The sequence below is a fragment of the Chrysemys picta genome, chromosome 11, assembly GCF_011386835.1.
Source record: "Chrysemys picta bellii isolate R12L10 chromosome 11, ASM1138683v2, whole genome shotgun sequence".
In the NCBI taxonomy this organism is placed as follows: domain Eukaryota; kingdom Metazoa; phylum Chordata; order Testudines; family Emydidae; genus Chrysemys; species Chrysemys picta.
In genome coordinates, this window is record NC_088801.1 from 75336859 (window position 1) to 75359548 (window position 22690).

Genomic DNA, 22690 nt, shown 5'->3' on the forward strand with positions numbered 1-22690 from the left:
AGACTTAACATTCAAGATTGTGTTTTTCCTTAGATGATGGCAAAAGAAGCACTTAAAGGCTGTAGTGGAGGGATTTGCTGCTTTTTACCAACTGGTGAGGTCATCAACTCTTGCAGGAAAACCAAATTCCTGAACTAAATAAAAGCGCAGATACAGTAGCTTAGAATACACAACTGTCAGAAACTAGTTGCAATAAAAACAATGAGGAGCCCTTGTGGCACCTTAGAGACTAACAAATTTATTTGGGCATAAACTTTCGTGAGCTAAAACCCACTTAATCAAATGCATGGAGTGGAAAATACAGTAGAGAGGTATAAATACACAGCATATGAAAAGATGGGAGTTGCCTTACCAATGTGGGGGGGTCAGTGCTAACGAACCAATTCAATTAAGGTGGAAGTGGGTTATTCTCAATAGTTGACAAGAAGGGAGGAAAAAATCACTTTTGTAGTGTTAATGAGTTCAATGTAATCAAGGTGGCCCATTTCAAACAGTTCACAGAATCACAGAATGTCAGGGTTGGAAGGGACCTCAGGAGGTCATCTAGTCCAACCCCCTGCTCAAAGCAGGACCCATCCCCAGACAGATTTTTGCCCCAGATTCCCTAAATGGCCCTCTCAAGGATTGAACTGACAACCCTGGGTTTAGCAGGCCAATGCTCAAACCACTGAGCTATCCCTCCCCAAGAAAATGTGAGTATCAGTAGGAGGTGCTGTGTATTTATACCTCTACTGCCACAAGGACTCCTTGTTGTTTTTGCTGATACAGACTAACACGGCTACCACTCTGAAACTAGTTCCAATATGTTACTCAAAGCTCTGAGGAATAGACTAAACCATGATCTACATACAATTTTTGTACCAATGTAACTATTTTGGTTAGGGGCAATTGTTTTTAAGAAAAAAAGTTAAATCTGTATAACCTCTAGTTTGGTTGAGGTAATTAATTTGGGGGAATAAGTTATACGCTTCGGAACCTTCACACTAGTATACTAGTAGACAAGCCCTTCGCAATTCCTTTCAGATTTGCCCAAACCAAGCTTTCCTTCCAGGCATGATGTTTAGTATCTTCTTGCTGAACAAACACCAACGGTATGCACTTAACTTTAAAAAGTTAACAATACAGTGAACAGTAAGTTTAATAGCTGGAAGCAGACATTCCTAGTGAGTACACCTCCTATCTCCTGCCTCCACAGTCTTCTGGCCACATTTCTATAGGATAACTTTCCAACGCTCTCTTATACATACAATTAACACTCAGGTACTGCATATGTGTAATTACAATAACAGAGACAGAGCTGCTCTGGTAAACACCTGAATGCTTGCGAAGAGCAACAGGAGAAAGTGAAGTGGAAAGGGAACACAAAGGGTGTAGGGTGAACCATGTCTGCAGACTCATCAGGACTCGGGATGAGAGCAGGCTGGGTCACTGACCGAGATGTAATTTCAGGTTGCAGGGGATGCGGACTGAAAGAGAGACCGTGCTGCTCAGGAATAAGTAGATTACAAACAGGCAGGTCCTTCGCAAAGAGTGCAGGGGGAGGAAGATAAGAAAATACTCCAATTTCCTTTGTCTAAATTTGTGACCCTTCCTAGAATATAAAGCCAGACCATCCAGTCACAGAGGAGTTGAAACTCCCATGGCCACATCTTAATACACCTCTACCCCGATATAACACGACCCAATATAACACGAATTCGGATAGAACGCTGTAAAGCAGTGTTCCCGGAGGGCGGGGGGGCAGGGCACTCCAGCGGATCAAAGCAAGTTCGATATAATGCGGTTTCACCTATAATGCGGTAAGGTTTTTTTGGCTCCCGAGGACAGCGTTATATCGGGGTAGAGGTGTATTTGGAATTTTTAAATTTAAAATGGCATATTTTATTTTCTGTATCACACTTATCTGTTTTTCCTTGTGCAGGAAGGGGCTCAGGGCAGGGGGTTGGGGTGCAGGAGGGCGTACAAGGGGGGCCAGGGCAAGGAGTTGGGATGCAGGATGGTGCGGGGTGCGGCAGGGGACTCAGGGCATGGGGTTGAGGTGCGAGAGGGAGCTCAGGGAAGGGGTTTGGGATGCAGGCTCCGCACGGTGCCGCTTACGTGGAGTGGCAGCAGGGCTAAGGTGGGCTCCCTGCCTTCTCTAGCCCCGCACCACTCGTGGAAGCAGCTGGCACCATGTCCCTGTGGCCCCTGGGGAGGGGGGGCAGAGGGCTCCATGCGCTGCCCTTCCCTGCGGGTACCTCCCTCGAAGCTCCCATTGGCCGCAGTTCCCTGTTCCTGGCCAATGGGAGCTGTGGGGGGAGGTACTCACAGGGGAGGGCAGCGTGTGGAACCCTCTGCCCCCCGTCCCCAGGGGCCGCAGGGACGTGGTGCCGGCCGCTTCCAGCTGTGGCACAGGGCCCACGGCACCACGGGGGTGGCAATCCCCGTGGGCACCTGATGGTCCGGATCCGGCCCGTGGGTCATAGTTTGCCCACCACTGTCCTAAGCACTCACTAACTTTCAGAATTATCTATAGATATCTGGCAGCAATAAAGTGCATATATTTACATCACGTCTTTTCCAGGCTCACACTGGCACATGGAGGTAAACTAGTCTCTTCCATTCCTCTGTCATTTGCTACAGCGTCTATCTGTTCTATGGTATTGAGATTGACTGTTCTGCCCTCCCTGCTAAAGATTCCTCTTAAGATTTCTTTTGGGTGCCCTCGTTTCCCCACACTAGTTGGTTTCCACTTGACAACTTCATGTGGGAGTCTGTGTGTTGGCATCTGGAGTACATGTCCCCAAAATGTCTAGTACTTTCTTCTGAGGGTGGAAACAAGCCGCTGATTGGTGATTTCTTAGATCTCTTCATTGGTAATGACGTTTTTCCAACCAATGCCCAAAATCTTTCATAGGCACTTATTTTCAAAAGCATCTAGTTTTCAGTATAACATCTCTAGCTCTCGTATGTTAGCACAGATTACATTTGAATTGAAAAATTTCCATTTTGTTCTGGTGCTATATATCTGATTTCTATATGTTGTTAAGTTTAGTAAATGCTATGGATGCCTTTTCTACCATTGAGGTCACTTCCTTCTTGAGGTCTCCATTGGCCAATATGGTGCTGCCCAGATAGATGAACTGTTCCTTGATATTTTTGCATTCTAATCTGATGTTAGTACTTGATGTCTGGGTTTCAAGGATGTTTGTTTTACCATCGCTAATTCTAAGCCCTACATGGTCTGAGGTTTTTGATGGGCTGTCTTTGTAACTATTCGGAGATGTCACTCAGTAATGCAATATCAGCAAAGTCTAGGTCTTCTAGGCATTTGTCATTTACCCATGCTATACCACTGTTTGTGTTGCTAATATACTTCTACAGTATCCAGACCATGGGAATGCCAAACAATAAAATAAAGATAAAATACAGCCCTGTTATATGTCAGTGTTCAGATTGAACCACTCTGTTGTCTGGTTGTTCATCCTTCCAGGGTGAAGAAAGTGTGCACAGCTTTCTTTATATACAGTATATAAAAAGAATTTGCAAAAAAAAAAACCTCTTATAAAATAATTACATTCTACAGCAGTAAACAAATATGATTGAGAGATCAGCCTCAGAAAAGATTCACTTCATGTAAAAGAACACCTTCTTTGTCGACAGAACAGTTTAGAGTTTCTGTAAAAATCGAGATATTTTCCTTTCAGCATTGGAAGGAATGTTTCTCAAGCTAAGATCAGATTCAATTTCAAGGGGGAAAAAAAGAACCACTTTCAACAATGTTGACCACTTGATTCCACAACAGAAAAAGCAAATGCAAAACACAGTAAAATCTTGGGGTGTTGTCTATCTCCAGGCTCAGACATTCTGATATAATGTATCAATTAATAATAATGGTCAACAAAGTAAGTGGATGAGATCAAATAGAAAAATCAGAAATGTACAGCAGAGGTTCAAGAAAAGGGTATATTGGAGCATGAAACAAACCACAAATTATATATTTGTGAGGGTTCCTGAAATACGTCAGAAGCTGGCATCAATGGAGGTAACATCACAATGAAGAAGGCTATTCAATATTTCAGTAAAACATAGTAATCCTCAAAATATTTCTAAGTTTTCCTAACCCAAATCTTTATAAAATTTATTAAGGTGAGTTTTACATGTTTTTTGGGTCTTATTATGGAATGGTTTCCTATAAGATGCATATTGGAAAACATAATCCCAAGTGTACGTACAAAATGATGGGGGTATAAACTAGCTGTTACAACTCAAGAAAGATGTTGGAGTCATTGTGGATAGTTAAGAACACAGGAACGGCCATTACTAGGTCAGACCAAAGGTCCATCTAGCCCAGTATCCTGTCTTCTGACAGTGGCCAATGCCAGGTACCCCAGAGGGAATGAACAGAACTGGTAATCATCAAGTGATCCATCCCGTGGCCCATTCCCAGCTTCTGTCAAACAGAGGCTAGGGACATCATCCCTGCCCATCCTGGCTAATAGCCATTGATGGATCTATCCTCCATGAATTTATCTAGTTTTTTTTTTTTAACCCTGTTATAGTCTTGGCCTTCACAACATCCTCTGGCAAGGAGTTCCACAAGTTGACTGTGCGTTATGTGAAAAAATACTTCCTTTTGTTTGTTTTAAACTTGCTGCCTATTAATTTCATTTGGTGACCCCTAGTTCTTATGTTATGAGAAGGAGTAAATAACACTTCCTTATTTACTTTCTCTACACCAAGTTCTCTGAAAACATCCGCTTAATATGCAGCAGCAGTCAAAAAATCTATCAGAATGTTACAACTCATTAGGCAAGGGATTGATAGGGAGACAGAAAATACCACAAAATCATTATATAAAACCATGGTACGCCCAGAGCTTGAAGACAGCGTGCAGTTATGGTCACCCCGTCTCAAAAAAGATGCATTAGAAATGGAAAAGGTACTACAGACAAGGGCAACAAAAATGATTAACAGTATTGAACAGTTTCCATAAAAAAGTCCCATAAAAAACCTGGGACTGTTCAACTTGGAAAAGAAATGACTAAGTAGGATATGATAGAGGTCTTAAAATCACAAATGGTGTGGAGAAAGTGAATAAGGAAGTATGATTTCACATAACAGACGTCCTGGGGTCACCCAATTAAATTAATAGGCAGTAGGTTTAAAGCAAACAAAAGGGAGTATTTCTTCACACAATGTACTGTCAATCTATGGAACTTGTTGCCAGGGGACGCTGTGAAGGCCAAAGGTATAACTGGGTTAAAAAACCAATTAGATAAATTCATGGAGAATAGATCCATCAATGGCCATTTGCCAAGATGGTGAGGGATGCAATCCCATGCTCTGGGTGTCCCTAAGTCTCTGAATGCCAGATACTGGGACTAAATAACAGGGGATGGATCATTTGATAATTGTCCTGATCTGCTCATTCCATTTGAAATACCTGGCATTGACCACTGATCGAAAACAGGATACTGGGCTAGATGGACCATTGGTCTGAACCAAAATGGCCATGCTTATGTTCTTATGATGATCATATACCATAATATAAACATATTTATTTAGGAAATAGAAATTCAAGTTTGGAAAAAATGCTAGTTAAGTATTTTAAGTAGAAAATAAGTCAGGAATAATTTTGTACCTAATTTTATTTCCTGAAAACCCACTGCAGACACAAAATATGTCTACAAAAATTGAAAATCAGGTCCATAAAAAGCAGTAGTTATTGTAGTCTTTTATTTCCAAATCTAGTACCAAATTCTCTGATACTGAATTTCTCCGACATAACTGTCTCTCATAGAAAATATAGTATTCTCCTACTTGGATTAGCTGAAATTTAATCATAATTAAAAATACTCCTGAAAACTTCATCACTCTTTAGTACATTTTAAAGATTTCTTGCTTTTAAAGTAAAATCTTTCACAATCAGACCAATGCAGGGATTTCAGCAGACTCTAAAAGAAAAGTGAGCAAAGCTCTGCATTTCCAAAGCCAGTTTATGTAAGCAAACGTGTTATTGTAAGTAAAATGTATGTGCACTATTGCGAAGACATGCAGCACCACTACACACTTTATTCCTCCCATGGAGCCCTCTGACAGGCATAGAACCAGCATAGTAAGAAGTGCACACAAAAATGCTTTAGCACTTTGTACTTTGATGATAATTAACTCCTTAGAAATACAGAAAATAGAACATGCTTCTGAAACAATAGTTTGCACAATCCTTGCAGCTTACTAGACTATATGCCTGGCTGCCATATTTAAGGTACGACAAGCTTTCCTATTAAAACATCATAGTCTTCTGCCCAATATGGTGCATAAAGATATTACAATCTTTAAATTTAAAGAGCACAGCTATATGAAAAACAGGGTTTTCTTAAATTAATTTCCTTATCTACCATATGTTATAAGCCCTATCTTGGATTTTAAAACAGGTTTATTAATTTTGTTTATTTTCACGGTTTATGCTGTATTTCTTTTTTGCATTTCTATTAGCTTGGAAAATGACAAACTTGTCGCACATTTGATTTTTGCTTATAATCAGTTTCTAATCAATTTCACTATCGGGTTCTCATGCTGTAATATTTAGGTTACAAACAATGGTAAAGCAATGTTTATTTTTAAAAAATTACCTTACCCATGCATAAGCCGAATTTTTTTAGTAAAAAAGGGAAGCACCAGAGAAGGGGATCGGCTTATGAACGGGTACAGAGAGGGAGAAGTGAGACACAGCCCCTCCCCCCAACAGATGGAGCAAGGAGAGGCAGCACAGCCAGAAGGGAAAAGTCTCTCCGCTTTCGGCCACGCTGCTCTCCCCGCAGCCTCCGAAGCAGCTGCAGTTCCGGGGCTGGCAGGCTGCAGCTGTGCCGCTCGGCCCTGCCCCCCAGAGCAGGCTGTGGCCACGCGACCTGGCCCGCCGGAGCATGCTGCAGCCGTGCCGCTCGGCCCAGCCCGCTGGAACATGCTGTGACCTCGCCACCTGGTCTGGCTCGCCGGAGCAGGCTGCGGCCGTGCTGCCCAGTCTGCCGGAACAGCTCCAGCCAGGCCAGAGACATCCTCCCCAGATAAGGTGGGAAGAGATGGGATGGGGAGAGTGTGGGGGTCCTGGGCTAGGGGTGGGGTCATGTCCGGGGTGGTCACAGGGGTTACTCCCCTGACTCCTAGCTTGTCTCCCCAAAAACATTTCCCCACCAGTTGCTGTCCCGGCCCATCAGAATAAGCAGCTGGTGCCCTGGGACACTTTGGGCATGTCTTCACTACCCGCCGGATCGGCGAGTAGCGATCTATCTATCTATCGGGGATCGATTTATCATGTCTAGTGTACACACGATAAAATTGATCCCCGATCGCTCTGCCGTCGACTCCGGAACTCCACCGCAGTGAGAGGCAGAAGCGGAGTCGGCAGGGGAGCGGCAGCGGTCGACTCGAAGCCGTCCTCACAGCCAGATAAGTCGACCTAAAATACGCAACTTCAGCTACACGACCTGCCCCCGTAGTGTAGACCTAGCCTTTGTTTATTTAGGTTTACCTCCGTGCCTGCGGACGCTCGAGGTAAACAAACCATCTCAGCCCACCAGCAGCTTATCCTGATGGCCTGGGAGCCAAAGTTTGTTGGCTCCTGAATTATAGGGTCGGCTTATGAACAGGTTATAAAATTTTTCCATTTTTACTTATCCATCTGGGGGGGGAGGGTCGGATTATAAACGAGTATATACAAGTATATTTGTCTTTGTTTTTTAAATCTCAAACATTTTACTAGTCGTGTTTTTGAAAAAGTTAATTTTAGAACCTATATTTTAGGCTAAATTTGCTCTATCTTAAAAGAGGATAATATATGGTTATTTTTCTTACACTTTATCATATCAGTTTTATATTACATATTGAAATTTAATAAATTTGTCATTCATACAAGTAGTTGGTTATTGTCAAAATCCAATATTTTTGTCTAATGTAACTAAAATCCTACCAATATTTTCCCCTGGAAAATGTAAACAGTTTCCTAGTACTTAAAATATTTTAGGCTTTAAACTAAATAGGGGCTTAAAGTGTGGGATAATTTAAAACCACCTGGATCCTATAATTCAAAATGTTAGGGAGGACATTGATGGAATTTTCCAAGTAGAGGACTTCGGAGAAGAATAGGAGCTATTAAAGTTAATTCTGCCTCAAATTAACGATCACAAAGATAGAGGCTATGTATTTTTCTACCGTGGAAAAATGACCTTTGGTTTTATCTGGAAATGGTGAAAGTGTAAGATCAAATGCAAATAGTTACATCACAAGCTAAATAAGAACATGGGTTCTTAAGATTCTACACAAGAAAATTCTAAACCTCCTTTAATTTAATGCAGGCTCAATCTTTACGTCTCTCTAGTAGCAACGCTATAGACGGAAAAGCAAAAATGTAGCATGCTTGGCCAGTTCACAGTTTATTTGTTTCTTTTCTGCAAGAGATCTCAATAGCAAGCATGCAATGATATAGAATCCTTTAAATCCTACAATTGGCTAGTTAGATAAATGGTTGCAAAGCCAGGTCTTAGTCAAAAGCACACAGAACTAGGATTTTAAAACTCTCTTCTACAAGAAGCAAATCTCTTTTACAGGAAATCAGTGTTATTCAATGGAATTTATGTTGCAGGGAAGAAAATCTTCTGCATATTGGCAGAAATTTTAAGGACTATGTGTTCTGAATAATTAGAGGGCATTGCTATAATTTGGAAGGGTGGATTCAAAAGGATGTTGGACACCATAGCATATTTGATTGGATGCATTTATGATCTTTTTTTTCTGAATCAGAAATGCGGTTTGGATATATCTGGTTTTACAACTGATAGCATGTTCAGCAATTCTGTTTGGTATCACAATGGTCTAAAACATTTTCAAGAAGTTTCCTTTGCTTCGAAGGATCAAATTTAAGTATGAGACATTATCTGTCTACTGGTGCTGAAGGGAGAATTACGTACCAGGGTAATGATCTCTACAAAAACTTTGAAGTAACAATAAAAGAAGGCTGTTAACTACCTTAAACAGATTTCACCCGTCTCTGTGATGTTTGGATGCCAGATTCTAGTCAAACATTTTACTTTTGGAGGCTGCCAAAATAAACAACAAACAGAGATTACAATGCTGTCCTTTCAAATTAGTTAAATCACCAACAAACCATTATGAGTTGTACAGTTCCTGGAAGCTAAAATTTAAATGTGGGTGATCTCAGTCCAAGTACTAATGCTAATCTGGCCGTTACCTTATGAAGCAGTTTAAATGGAGCAGAACAGGATATAAAACTACAGTAACACTGCTGCTTTCCCATTCCGTGTTATATTCAGGTTTTTGGCTTTGTAAACAAGTGGAGGAAGAGCAAAGATTCATTCCAGTGCGATTTCTTCTTCTCAGTAATTTTCTGGGTAAGGAAAGTATTCCCTATTTTTAAATGTTCACAGAAGGACGGAGGATAACGGTTCCATTTGACTATTTCTTGGGTTTTTAAATCTTGATACAGATTTGTATTATTTTACAGTGACATCACTAAACTCAATTCAGCATGTAGCTCCAACAGATGCTATAGCTCATTTTTAATGCATCTGGATAAATGCACATTTAAAAAAAAATCAGACTCCAAAACAGAGTCTCATTGCTCTAGTTTTGTAAGTAAGTCAAAGGAAAGTCAAACAATTCTAATAGCTTAGCAACAGCAAGTTATTCCATCCAAATTCTCCATATTACAATATTCATTATATATAAACTCCTCAGCCAAGATATAAAATGGTTCTGATAACATCGCTTCACAGAAATAATCTTCCTGTGCCTTGTCTCATACATTGGTCTCTGTCCGTTAATCCAAAGTCTTCATGGTCTTCAAAATTTTAAGGACACATTCTAAACGCTCAGTCCAGCTCCCTGTGAATAAGGTGAAGGGAACAGTGGTGGGAATTCACTGCCTCTGCAGTGCCTGTTCTGTGGCTAGAGGATTGTGGAAAGTCCTCGCTTTAATGAGGAAAAGGACACCTAGGGCTTTCGAGATGGAAAGTTAGCTCTCTTCCCCTTCCACTCTCAATGAAGAGGGTGTGGAAAATGCTAGAGGGACACCAAATTAAGCACGGAGTCTGAAGCAGATATTTTTGGCACAGAGGAAAATACTGAAGCCTGTTAGTTCTATGGCATGCACAGCTCCTTAAAATGATGCTCTATACCCAAACCTTGGTGCTGGAGAAAATCTAAAGGGCTGGAATGCTTGGATTCTATCCCAGAGTAGTTCAGTCTCAGTGCCAAGCCTTCAGACAGCCCTTCAGTCACGATCCTATACTCTATGTCACCTTGAATGGTCACAACACACAAAATCAGCTACGTAGCAATGGCAAACCAAGAGAACCAAGCCATTTTTTAATAGAACAAGAAAATAGAAGAATTCTTTGATCTTCTTTCACTTCAAATTGGATACATTAGATCAGGGTTCTCTGACAATTAATCTCAGCTGAAAGAACTAAGAATGTGGAATGCTTATTTATATTACAGTAGCATCTGGAGTCCCAATCAGGATGAGTTGCCAACGTGCTAGGCTTCCCAGGAACACGTTGGTTTACTATAGGAACGTTTAAGCATACACCAAACAAAATAAGAAGGCAGAGGGAATGGGAGGAATTCGCAGGGAGAGTTTCACATGTGACTGGTGTAACTTCTAGCCTGTACTCCTGAGTAGGCTATTCCAGACCAGATCTTTTCATCTTCAAAGGAACATTCCTATGAAACTTTAGCCACAGAAGTATAACATTGGTGACATCACTAGATATGGGAGATTCTTACCTACAACTTAGCAAAACACAGAGTTATCTGAAATTCCATTATTGCAGAAATGCAAATCACAACACAAAGAAGAGCTCTGTGTAAGCTTGTCTCTGACACAGCAGAAGTTGGTCCCAATAAAAGATATTACTTCATCTACCTTGTCTCAAGTGAGAAAAATGACTTAAATACTCACCACCATGTTATAGGCATCAGGAACCTCAATTTCAAACTGAAATTTTCCTCCTTGGTAATAACCCTCATCTATTAAAGAAACACAACACAAACAATTAAAGAGAAAGAGAAACAAATGTTAAATGAGCACAAAGAAGATACAGTATAGTCATCATTACATTATGATCATCACAACATCACTGAAATATGGGTCTTGCACCATATATTTTTAAAATATGTCATTTTACTGTCAGCCTTACATCTCTAAGCTTGCTTGCTTTCATGCTTTCTTCCATACCAACACCTCTGATTACAGCACCGTCCCCAAGCTGATGGAGAAGGCCAGTACTATCTCATTATTCAAATCCATCTGCAAGACCCACTTTATGAACACTTGGCAATAACAACTATACTGATATAGTTAAAGCAGTACAATCTCCTTCGTGTGGTTATATTGATATACAGATGCTTACAGAGGTATATTTTATACCCATATGGGAGGGGAAAAAGCTTACCATCTAAAGGACCTTTAAAGTAGTATAATTGTGTCCACACTAGAGGTTGTAGTAGTATAACTCATTTGGTTTAAAAAAAAAAATCACACTTTTAACCAAAATCATGAGACCCGTACAAAAAGACCAGGCCTAAGTAATTCAGTCCTGACCAATACTGCAAAGCGGTCAATGGTTAGATTGAAAATTCAGATGCTACTGATGGACAAAATTCCTTGAGTTTTTAATCAAAGTGGTTTCTGAGAAACTATGGTATTTCCTTATATTCAAAATATGTTCAATGGAAAAAAGTTGGGGTTTTGCAACATGATTGTAAGAAAACTAAAGGATATTGTTTTTATGTTTAATATTTTTCCACAGTAGAGCCTAAAAATAAGGTTGTGGCTTCCCAACTTTCTGTAGTATTCTTCTTCTTCACCACTCTCTCTTGCTTTCTCCCCTTTTCCCCATAACTGTTTTAGATAAATATACCTCAGAAAACAGATAAAATGTTACATGTTTTGGTACTTTAGAAATTAATCTAAAGAGTTCTGTTGACAAGCATGTGGACAAGGGGGATCCAGTGGATACAGTGTACTTAGATTTTCAGAAAGCCTTTGACAAGGGCCCTCAAAGGCTCTTAAGCAAAGTAAGCTGTCATGGGATAAGAGGGAAGGTCCACTCATGGAGCGATAACTGGTTAAAAGAATGGAGAGAGGTAAATAGTGGTATCCCCCGGGGATCTGTACTGGGACCAGTACTATTCAACATATGGAAAAAGGGGTAAACAGTGAGGTGGCAAAATTAGCCGATGATACAAAACTATTAAAGATAGTTAAGTCCAAAGCAGATTGTGAAGAGCCACAAAGGGATCTCTCAAAACTGGGTGACTGGGCAACAAAATGGCAGATGAAATTCAATGTTGATAAATGCAAAGTAATGCACATTGGAAAACATAATCCCAACTATACATACAAAATGATGGGGTCCAAATTAGCTGTTACCACTCAAGAAAGAGATCTCGGTGTCATTGTGGATAGTTCTCTGAAAACATCCACTCAATGTGCAGCGGCAGTCAAAAAAGCAAACAGAATGTTGGGAATCATTAAGAAAGGGATAGATAATAAGACGGAAAATATCATATTGCCTCTATATAAATTGATAGTACGTCCACATCTTGAATACTGTGTGCAGATGTGGTCACCCCATTTAAAAAAAGATATATTGGAATTGGAAAAGGTTCAGAAAAGGGCAACAAAATAATTAGGAGTTTGGAACAGCTTTCATATGAGGAGAGATTGATAAAATTGGGACTTTTCAGCTTGGAAAAGAGACGACTAAAGTGGGATATGACAGAGGTCTAGAAAATCATGACCGGTGTGGAGAAAGTAAATAAGGAAGCGTTATTCACTCCTTCTCATAACACAAGAACTAGCGATCACCAAATGAAATTAATAGGCAGCAGGTTTAAAACAAACAAAAGGAAGTATTTCTTCACATAACGCACAGTCAACCTGTGGAACTCTTGGCCTTCACAACATCCTCTGGCAAAGACAATAATAGGGCTAAATAAAGAACTAGATAAATTCGTGGAGGATAGGTCCATCAATGGCTATTAGCCAGGATGGGCAAGGATGGTGTCCCTAGCCTCTGTTTGCCAGAAGCTGGGAATGGGCGACAGGGGATGGATCACTTGAACATTACCTGTTCTGTTCATTCCCTCTGGAGCACCTGGCATTGTTCACTGTTGGAAGACAATATACTGGACTAGAAGAACCTTTGGTCTGACCCAGTATGGCTGTTCTTATGTTCTTGTTCTAAAATATTGTCCACAATACTTCCCAATTCCTCCATGGACAGGCCACGAGCAATAAAGAAAAATTCACTGTCCATGACCTTTACTGTAAATACCCCTGACTAAATCTTAGCTGGGGGCCCCGGAGCCGCTGCTCCCTGGTGGACCCCGGGGCCAGACACAACAGCCACTGCTCGGGCAGTCCCTGGGGCCAGCTGCCAAGGGCCGCTGAGCAGTGGCTGTTCTAGCTGCCCCCAGGGCCCGCCGCACTGGCTGCTGCTTGGGGGGACTCTGGGGGCAGCTGCCCGGGGCCACTTGAGCAGCGGTTGGTATGGCTGTCCCCGGAGCCAGCTGCTCGGGCAGCCTTGGGGTCAGCCACGTTGGCTGCTGCAGAAGTCATGGAGGTCGCAGAAAGCCACAGAATCCATGACTTCCATGATCTCTTTGACAGACACTCAGCCTTACTCATGATGTCATGCTGCCAGGACTATAGTCAGTTCCCATCTTCTGTCTCTTTGTCAAGCTTCCTGTTGAGCAGACAGCTCGTAAGATGTCACTATGGGTATGTCTACACTACAATGAAAGACCTGTGGCATGGCCTCAGTGGGTCAGGGTCAGCTGACTCATGCTCCTGAGTATCTATACACCAATATTTTTAGCCCCACAGACCAAGCTCGGTGATCCCAAGTCAGATGACCTCAGCTCTGAGCCTCAGTGCCACGGATTTTTTATTCAATGCAGACATACATGGGCTGGCTGTGTCATGGGGGGGGAGGGATAGCTCAGTGGGTTGAGCACTGGCCTGCTAAACCCAGGGTTGAGAGTGCAATCCTTGAGGGGGCCATTTAGGGATCTGGGGCAAAAATCTGTCTGGGGATTGGTCCTGCTTTGAGCAGGGGGTTGGACTAGATGACCTCCTGAGGTCCTTTCCAACCCTGATATTCTATGATTCTATGATAGCGTAAGAGGCATAGGAAAGAGTCCTGGAATGGAAAAGGAGATAGTCAGGAGCTGACGATCTTGGGGCCCTCCTGCTGTCTGAGGGAATGTGGGATGTTGCAGGGGTCACTGCAAGTGACCAGGATCAAACAAAAAATGTCAGGCTTCAATAATGTCATGGGGTGTAAAGACTATGAGGACAGGCTGGGGCTGGTCTTCCACATCCCCTCAAGCAGCATCCCCAGCTGCCTCAATGCAGAACTACAGAACATTAGTACACAACCCACACAAACTGTACACTTCGTATTCTGTGTTGTAATTGAAATCCTTCTCCCCAACAAATTATTTCAGATTTTACCATCTTTCTTCTTAGTGTTTTTGAGTAAGGAGGAGTCTTCAATACACTGTAATAAAATGAATACACCGCCAACTTCCAGCCACTGATTTTTTTTTTTGGCAATGCTGCTAACGCCAATTCAATCTTTGATTAATATATACATTTATCCTTACAGTTACTAATTCCTGTTGATTAAATGGAGACAGCAGCCAGCTGGGTTTCATTATAGCAAGCTATCAAAACAGATGTTACTGAACTTGAATCATTCTGTTACAACAAGGCGAAGTGCTGTATTATTGACATACAAACTCAGTCTGATACCGTGGTCTAATCAAAAATGGATGCCTAAAGTTCAAGTCAAAGGGAGCTGCTGGATGCTCAATACTTTGAAAATTAATCCTAAATATGGATTCTAAATATAGATTCTGGAGCCTAATTTTAAGCACCCATTTTTGTTTTTAATAGCTACAAAGTCAATAACTGATCAGACAATAATCTCCTTTACAGACTATATACAGAGGTATATGTAGTTGTTGTCCAGTATAACATAGGGTCAGAAAGAGAGCTTGTCAAGGACAACGATGTGCAGTGTACTCAAGGATACTAAATCTCAAATGTGGTACAAAGTTATAATATGGTAGAGACGACAAAAAAATAAAGTAAGTTATTCATTCTTTTGTACACCATAAACCATGCAGCACAATTCCGTCCCACTAGGGATTCCAGCACTCTATTTTCCCTTTCAGCTGCCCTTCTGCTCATAACCCTTCACCAAACTACCTTCCTATAATATAACCAGCCGTACCAGCAAACATCCACAACTACTAGTGCTTGGGTGGGTATCGGGGAGGAATAATATGTTAAAGGAGTGTGTACAGCAAGGTGAAAGGCATGCAGAATTAAGGTTGCAGTACATGGTATATGATAGTTGTGGTAATGGTAATTTGTGTGCTAGTGAGTGGAGTAAAGGGTGTATGCAATGGCAACTGACAACTTTTCATATCCTTGATTTTGTGGGTTTGCGTCAGGTACGTCACGAATGCAGCAATCTTAACTGATTCACAATTCTTTTGTATTCATTATTTACGCCTCTATAAAAAAAAGTGTTTGCAAATGTTTGTGCATACACACATGCATTTATGTAAAACAAAATTAAATCCACCAAAAGATCTACAGAATCTTAACTAACTGACAAACCCACAAAGCAGGAATACAAATTCCAAAGGATTCCAAGCAAGCACAAGAATGTGCACATAGACTACCACCTTCCCGCCAGATGCAAACACGGAGAAAAAACAAAGGACTCCAACTATCTGCTTGCATACCAAGGCAATCAGGCTGACAAAAATCCTCCAAATAGTTCAAGAACCCCAGAGGAAACACAGGATCTCAATTTCATATAGGAATGACAAGCCTGTTAAACCACACTCCTCAGGAAAAGTGCACAAAAAATTGCAGATACGAAGAGAGGGCTGAAAGTTAGGTAACCCTCAAAGTATATCTCGAGGTAAAGAAACTAGTGAACCTCAGCACACTTCATCCATTTACAAAGAGCATGGGTTAGTATGGACTTCCATACCTCCGATCCAGCAAGTACAAGAGTCCTGTACAGTCACAGTGCAGGCCCATGGCATCATCTTGTGAGGCTGCCTAAAGGAAGGGGCCAAGGGAATCCACTTCTCAACTGTGGAGAATGAAATTAAGCTTCTCTCTCAATCTCTTAAAGAGATTGTTAAAACTATCTTTTTCACCCTTTACATTTGCATTAATCTATATTACTACACTCACTTTTAGTACGTCTATATTATTTTTACTGTGTTTCATATTATAAAAAGATTTTTTTATATATAAAGGTGCAATACAGGAATCTAAATTTAACATCCTTGTGGGGGGGCCGGGACACCAAAGAAATCCACCACAGTAGCATTTAACTTCAAAAGGGGGAACTATACAAAAATTAAGCTAGCTAGCTGAACGGAAATTAAAAGCAACAGTCATACGAGTGAAATGCCTGCAAGCTGCATGGAAACTTTTTTTAAAACACTGTAATACAGGCTCAAATTAAATGTACAATAGAATCTCAGCGTTAGGAACACCAGAGTTACAAACTGACCAGTCAACCACATACCTCATTTGGAAACAGACGTACACAATCAGGCAGCAGCAGAAACCCCGCCCAAAAAAGCAAATAAAGTAAAGGACTGTGTTAAATATAAACTACTAAAAAAAATAGAGAAAGCAGCATTTTTCTTCTATATATTAAGGTTCAAAGCTGTATTAAGTCAATGTTCAGTTGTAAACTTTTGAAAGAACAACCATAACGTTTTGTTAAGAGTTATGAACATTTCAGAGTTACAAACAACTCCATTCCCGAGGTGTTCCTAACTCTGAGGTTCTACTGTCAACCCCAAATTTTAAAAAATTGTAACAGGACCAAAACACGCCACTATGGATAAACAACAGAATAAAAGATGCAGTTAGAGGCAAAAAAGGCATCTTTTAAAAATTGGAAGTAAAATCCTACTAAGGAAAATAGAAAGGAGCATAAACTCTGGCAAGTCAAGTGTAAAAGTATAATTAGGCAGGCCGGCCAAAAAAGAATTTGAAGACCAACTAGCAAAAGACACAAAACTAACAGCAGAATTTTTTTTAACTACATCAGAAGCAGGAAGTCTGCCAAACAATCACCAGGGTCACTGGACGATCAGGGTACTAAAGGAGCACTCAAAGAAGACAAGGCCAATGTGAAGAAGCTAAATGAATTCTTTACACTGGTCTTCACTACGGAGGATGAGAGATTCCCACACATGAGCTATTCTTTTTAGGTGACAAGTCTGAGGAACTGTCCCAGACTGAGGTGTCAATAGAGGAGGTTTTGGAACAAATCAATAAATAAAACAGTAATAAGTCACCAAGACCAGACAGTATTCACCCAAGAGTTCTGAAGAAACTCAATTGTGAAATTGCAGAATTACTAACTGTGGTATGTAATGTATTGCTTAAATCAGCCTTTGTACAAGATGACTGGAGGATAGCTAATGTAATGCTAATTTTTTTTTTTTTAAAAGGCTCCAGGGGCAATCCTGGCAATTATAGGCCAGTAAGCCTAACTTCAGTACTAGGCAAATTGGTTGAAACTATAGTAAAGAACATAATTATCAGACACATAGATGAACACAATATGTTGGTGAAGAGTCAACATGGCTTTTGTAAAGGAAACTCATGCCTCAGCAATCTACTAGAATTGTTTAATGGGGTCAACAAACATGTGGCAAGGGTGATTCAGTGGATATAGAGTACTTGGACTTTCAGAAAGTCTTTGACAAGGTCCCACACTAAAGGCTCTTGAGCAAAGTAAGCAGTCCTGGGATAGGATGGAAGGTCCTTTCATGGATCAGTAACTGGTTAAAAGACAGGAAACAAAAGGGAAGTTTTCAGAATGGAGAGAGATAAATAGCAGTGTCACCCAAGATCTGCACTGGGACCAGTGCTGTTCAACACATTCATAAATGATCTAGAAAATAGAATAAACAGGTTCAACAAAGAATTAGATAAGTTCAAGGAGGATAGGTGCATCAATGGCTATTAGCCAAGATGGCTACACCTCTGACTATCAGAAGCTGGGACTAGAAGACGGGATGGATCACTCAACAATTGCCCTGTTCTGTTCATTCCCTCTGAAGCATCTGGCATCAGCCATTGTTGGAAGACAGGATACTGGGCTAGATGGAGCATTGGTCTGGCCCAGTATGACCATTCTTATGTTCTAAATCTGACTACAATGAATATATAAATCACATACTACATATTATTTTCACTCATTTTAAAGAGAGACTTACATGATAAACTTTCTCAAAAGACAAACCAGTATTATTGTCTTGCCTTATAGCAGGAATGGGCAATAATTTTTGCAGAGGGGGCCACATCACGAATTTTGCTAAGTCGTCATGGGCCGCACATTTCTACTATATTAATGGAGGGGATGTGGGGTCTGGGAGGGAGTTTGGATGCAGGAGGGGATTCTGACCTGGGTCAGGGGATTGGGGTGCGAGCTCTGGCCGGGAGGTGCTTACCACAGGCAGCTCCCGGCCGGCGGTGCAGCAGGGCTCAGGAAGGCCGCCTGCCTGCCATAGCCCCATGCTGCTCCCGGAAGCGGCTGCGGCCGGCTGCTGCTTCTGGCATGTCTCTGCGCGCCCCTTGAGGGTAGGAGGGACAGTGGGTCTCTGTGCACTGCCCGTGCCCGCAAGCACCGCCCCCACAGCTCTCATTGGCCGGTTTCATGTGACAACATGGCATCCTCCAACAAGTGGTTAACCTCCCCAAAATGGTAGTTCTTTACATTTGAGTCACAACACTACTATGGACTGGTACAGAAAGAATAAGGATACCATTTTTTCTCAACGGCAATACAAGGGAAAAGTTAAAGTATGTGAAGCTATTGCACCCACCAAAAATAGTGTTCTAAAGTAAAAAAGAATAAAAAAAATAAATATTATTTTTAGAAGGCTACTATATAGGGATGGCCCATAAAAAAAAGGGGGGGGAGAGAGGCGGGAAACTAATGCTCAAGGGAAGGGGAGGGATATGTGATTGCCATTCTAATTCCAGAGACCTCCTTTTTACTAGATAAAGTTATGTCTTTAAGCAGCAATCCAAGAGTGTATTCATCCCTTCCCCTTCGATTTAGTCTTAAATTTAATTTTTCTTTATAATCTAAATGTATTACTAATTAGTTAATGTTTGTAAGGACTGGAAGATTAAAAAGTGCTATGTAAGTGCAAAGTATTATTACATCCAATTTACTGTTTTAAATGAAGAACGTCCGATAACTAGGACAGGCCACAAAGGATACAGTTGAAAGCAAGTCCTACAGTCAGTGGCTCTGAACTTTCATACTTGCCAATATTTAAAGCTATAAATAGGTGTACTTGGGGAAGGGGGGAAAAAAGAACCTATTAACTCAACTGAAATGTTAAATAGGCCTGAAACAAAGCCCACTCCACTCTGAACACCCTAAATTATGAGGTAATGTGGGGAAAACATTCAACTGGGAGAACATGTATTTTACTCAAACAGGGGCAGATAGCACTTCTGTACTAGCTTTCCAATTTCACCCCTAGGACTTTCCAGCAAGATCTCAACAAGTTTAAATCAGTAAATCCAACTGGTGTCAATGCATTACATTATTTAATTTAACATTCAGGGTTTTATAAATAAATTACTGTACACAGACTAATTTCTAATGTAGGCAGCCTATGTTTCAATATATTAAAAGTTATATATACCAGACACTTTACTTACATTGATAGCAAATACTTATCCTTTTTTAATTTAAGCAGATATAGTTTCTGACAAAAAACAAAACAAAAAAAAAAACTAGATTTTTTTTTCCTGCAGGATTTGGAAAGAAAAAAAATTAGTATGAGAGGTTAACAAGCACATATTTTAACATTTATACAGAGAGCTTTTAATTAGTGGGGGTTATCTTTAGGCAAAATATCTTTTGTGAGTAAAATATTAGTGTTTTAAATTGTTTGCCTTGAACTATATAAAAACTGACGGCCTTTGAAGCAACACACTCCCACAAAGTTAGTTCCCAGAAAACAAGAAAGATCTGTAAGGACTGTTGGCCCCCTGGGCAAACATTGATCAACCCCAGAAAAACTTATATTTTGAGAGACAAGATAGTATCATTTATTGGATCAACTTCTTTTTCCCAAAAAATGTCGTCCAATAAAAGATATTACCTCATCCACTTTGTCTCTGATACCCTGGGTCCAATACAGCTACAACAGTGCATACATGTTACATTTTGAGTATTTTAGGTGTATATTTCATGAAGACCAAATATTATTCTCTTCAAACTCAGAATCTTGTTTGCACACCTGTCTGAGGGCACACACTTTACATATTAGCTACTATAAAATCATTTCTGAGGCACATAATTTACAAGCATCCTAATTATGACAAAGGTCCAGAATCAGATGATAGAGACAGTATTCATTAAATGCAAATCCTCATTTATGTTAATATAAATAAATCTATTACAACTGTGACATACCCAAAAGGCACATGTTCAAAACAATTAAACTCCTGTGATAAACAGAAATAAAATGCATAATTACTGTACTAACTGGATTTCTGCAGTTTAGTATAATAATTTGTATGTGACAGGGGCTTCCTTTTCACAAACAAGCAGCAGAACTCTGATAATTTTTGGCTATATCTAGGCTTCCTCCTGCTACAAACTGAGTTGACATTGAGCTTTCAAAGTAGTTTCCTATAATAAGAGTTTGATCCTGCAGATACTTACAACTGGACCGAGTGTTTGTTATTTTGAGTAGTTCCATTGATTACAGGTAACTAGAACAGGGAGTGGTCATAATGAAGGAGCACAAGAATAGCTTAGGGAGAAAAAGGAGAAAAGACTATTTTCCACAGACCCCTGTTGATTGGCATTAATTAGATTACCCTCTCCTTTAACTCTTTATTAATCTAGTCACATATCAGTCACTCCACTATTTTCACTGGGATCAATGTCAGGCTGACAGGCCTAAGATTACCTGTTTACCATTTTAAAATATTGGCAAAATGTTAACTTTCTTCTAGTCCTTTGGAAGTTCCCCAGTGTTCCAAGAGTACTGAAAATCAACATTAGCGGGCTAACGAGCTCCTCAGACAGCTCTTTTAAAATTCCTGGATGCAAATTATCCGGACCTGCTGATTTAAAAGAGTCTAAATTTAGTAGCTGCTGTTCAAAATCCTCCTGGAATTACAATGGGAATGGAAAATATTTCGTCATATGATATGAAAAGTTCATCTGGCTTTTTTCCAAATACACTACAGAAATATGTATAGAATGCTTCTTTTCTGCATTATTATTGATAATTCTACCATTTACATGTAGTAAATAATGGACCAATATCATTGTTAGGATTGCTTTTGTCCCTAAAATACTTTAAAAAAAACGGTTACTCACCTTCTCGTAACTGTTGTTCTTCGAGATGTGTTGTTCATGTCCATTCCAAGCAGGTGTGTGCGCGCCGCGTGCACGCCAGCCGGAAGATTTTACTATAGCAGCGTCCGTAGGGTCGGCTTCGGCGCCCCCTGGAGTGGCGCCCTCATGGCACTGTATATAGGGGTCGGCCGACCCTCCACCCCCTCAGTTCCTTCTTGCCGACACTCCGACAGAGGGGCAGGAGGGTGGGTATTGGAATGGACATGAACAACACATCTCGAAGAACAACAGTTACGAGAAGGTGAGTAACCATTTTTCCTTCTTCGAGTGATTGTTCAGTCCATTCCAAGCAGGTGACTCACAAGCCTGAACCTAGGCGGTGCGGTCGGAGGTCACTGCAGACTGCAGTACTGCGCGGCCAAAGGCAGCATCATCTCTGGCCTGGTGCGTGATGGCATAGTGCGCTGTAAAGGTGTGGACCAGGTGGCCGCTCTACAAATTTCCTGCGTCGGGATCTGGGCCAGGAACGCAGCGGAAGAAGCCTGCGCTCTTGTGAAGTGGGCCGTGATAGGCGGGGCTGGTATATTGGCCCGACTGTAGCAATCCCGGATGCAGGTTCTGATCCAAGCCGAGATTCGCTGTGACGAGACCAGGAGCCCTTTCATCCTGTCGGCCACGGTGACAAAAAGTTGGGCTGATTTCCTGAAGGATCTTGTCCTTTCGATATAGAATGCGAGAGCCGTGCGAACGTCCCAGGAATGCAGCCTACGCTCCTTCACAGAGGAGTGCGGTTTCGGATAAAACACCGGGAGAAAAATGTCTTGACCCACGTGAAATGAGGAAACCACCTTAGGGAGGAATGCTGGGTGCGGCCTGAGTTGGACCTTGTCCTTGTGGAAGACTGTGTATGGAGGTTCAGATGTCAGAGCTCTGAGTTCCGACACTCTCCGGGCTGATGTGATAGCCACCAAGAACGTGACCTTATATGAAAGATATAACAGCGAGCACGAAGCCAGCGGCTCGAAGGGGGGGCCTGTGAGAACGGACAGGACTAAATTGAGGTCCCAAGCAGGGACAGGTTGACGAATGTGCGGGAACAACCTGTCAAGGCCCTTGAGGAAGCAACCAACGAGTGGGTTTGCAAACACTGAGGTTACCCCACGCTCCACGGTGGAACGCCGAGATGGCAGCAAGGTGTACTCGAACTGAAGAGAGAATCAGTCCCAGGTGTCTGA

General features: G+C 41.2%; 1 protein-coding gene across 2 annotated transcripts in view; it reads right to left on the reverse strand.

Annotated features, from left to right (window-relative positions):
• The window catches only part of UBE2F (ubiquitin conjugating enzyme E2 F (putative)), a 136700-nt gene that overhangs the window by 69883 nt on the left and 44127 nt on the right, over positions 1-22690 (reverse strand). For both annotated transcript variants that reach the window (XM_065562221.1, XM_065562220.1), the window contains 2 exons: positions 10958-11025; positions 9004-9074 (listed from right to left, as the gene is read on the reverse strand). In XM_065562221.1, coding sequence (XP_065418293.1) covers positions 9004-9074; positions 10958-11025 — 139 coding nt within the window. The remainder of the gene's footprint in view (positions 1-9003; positions 9075-10957; positions 11026-22690) is intronic.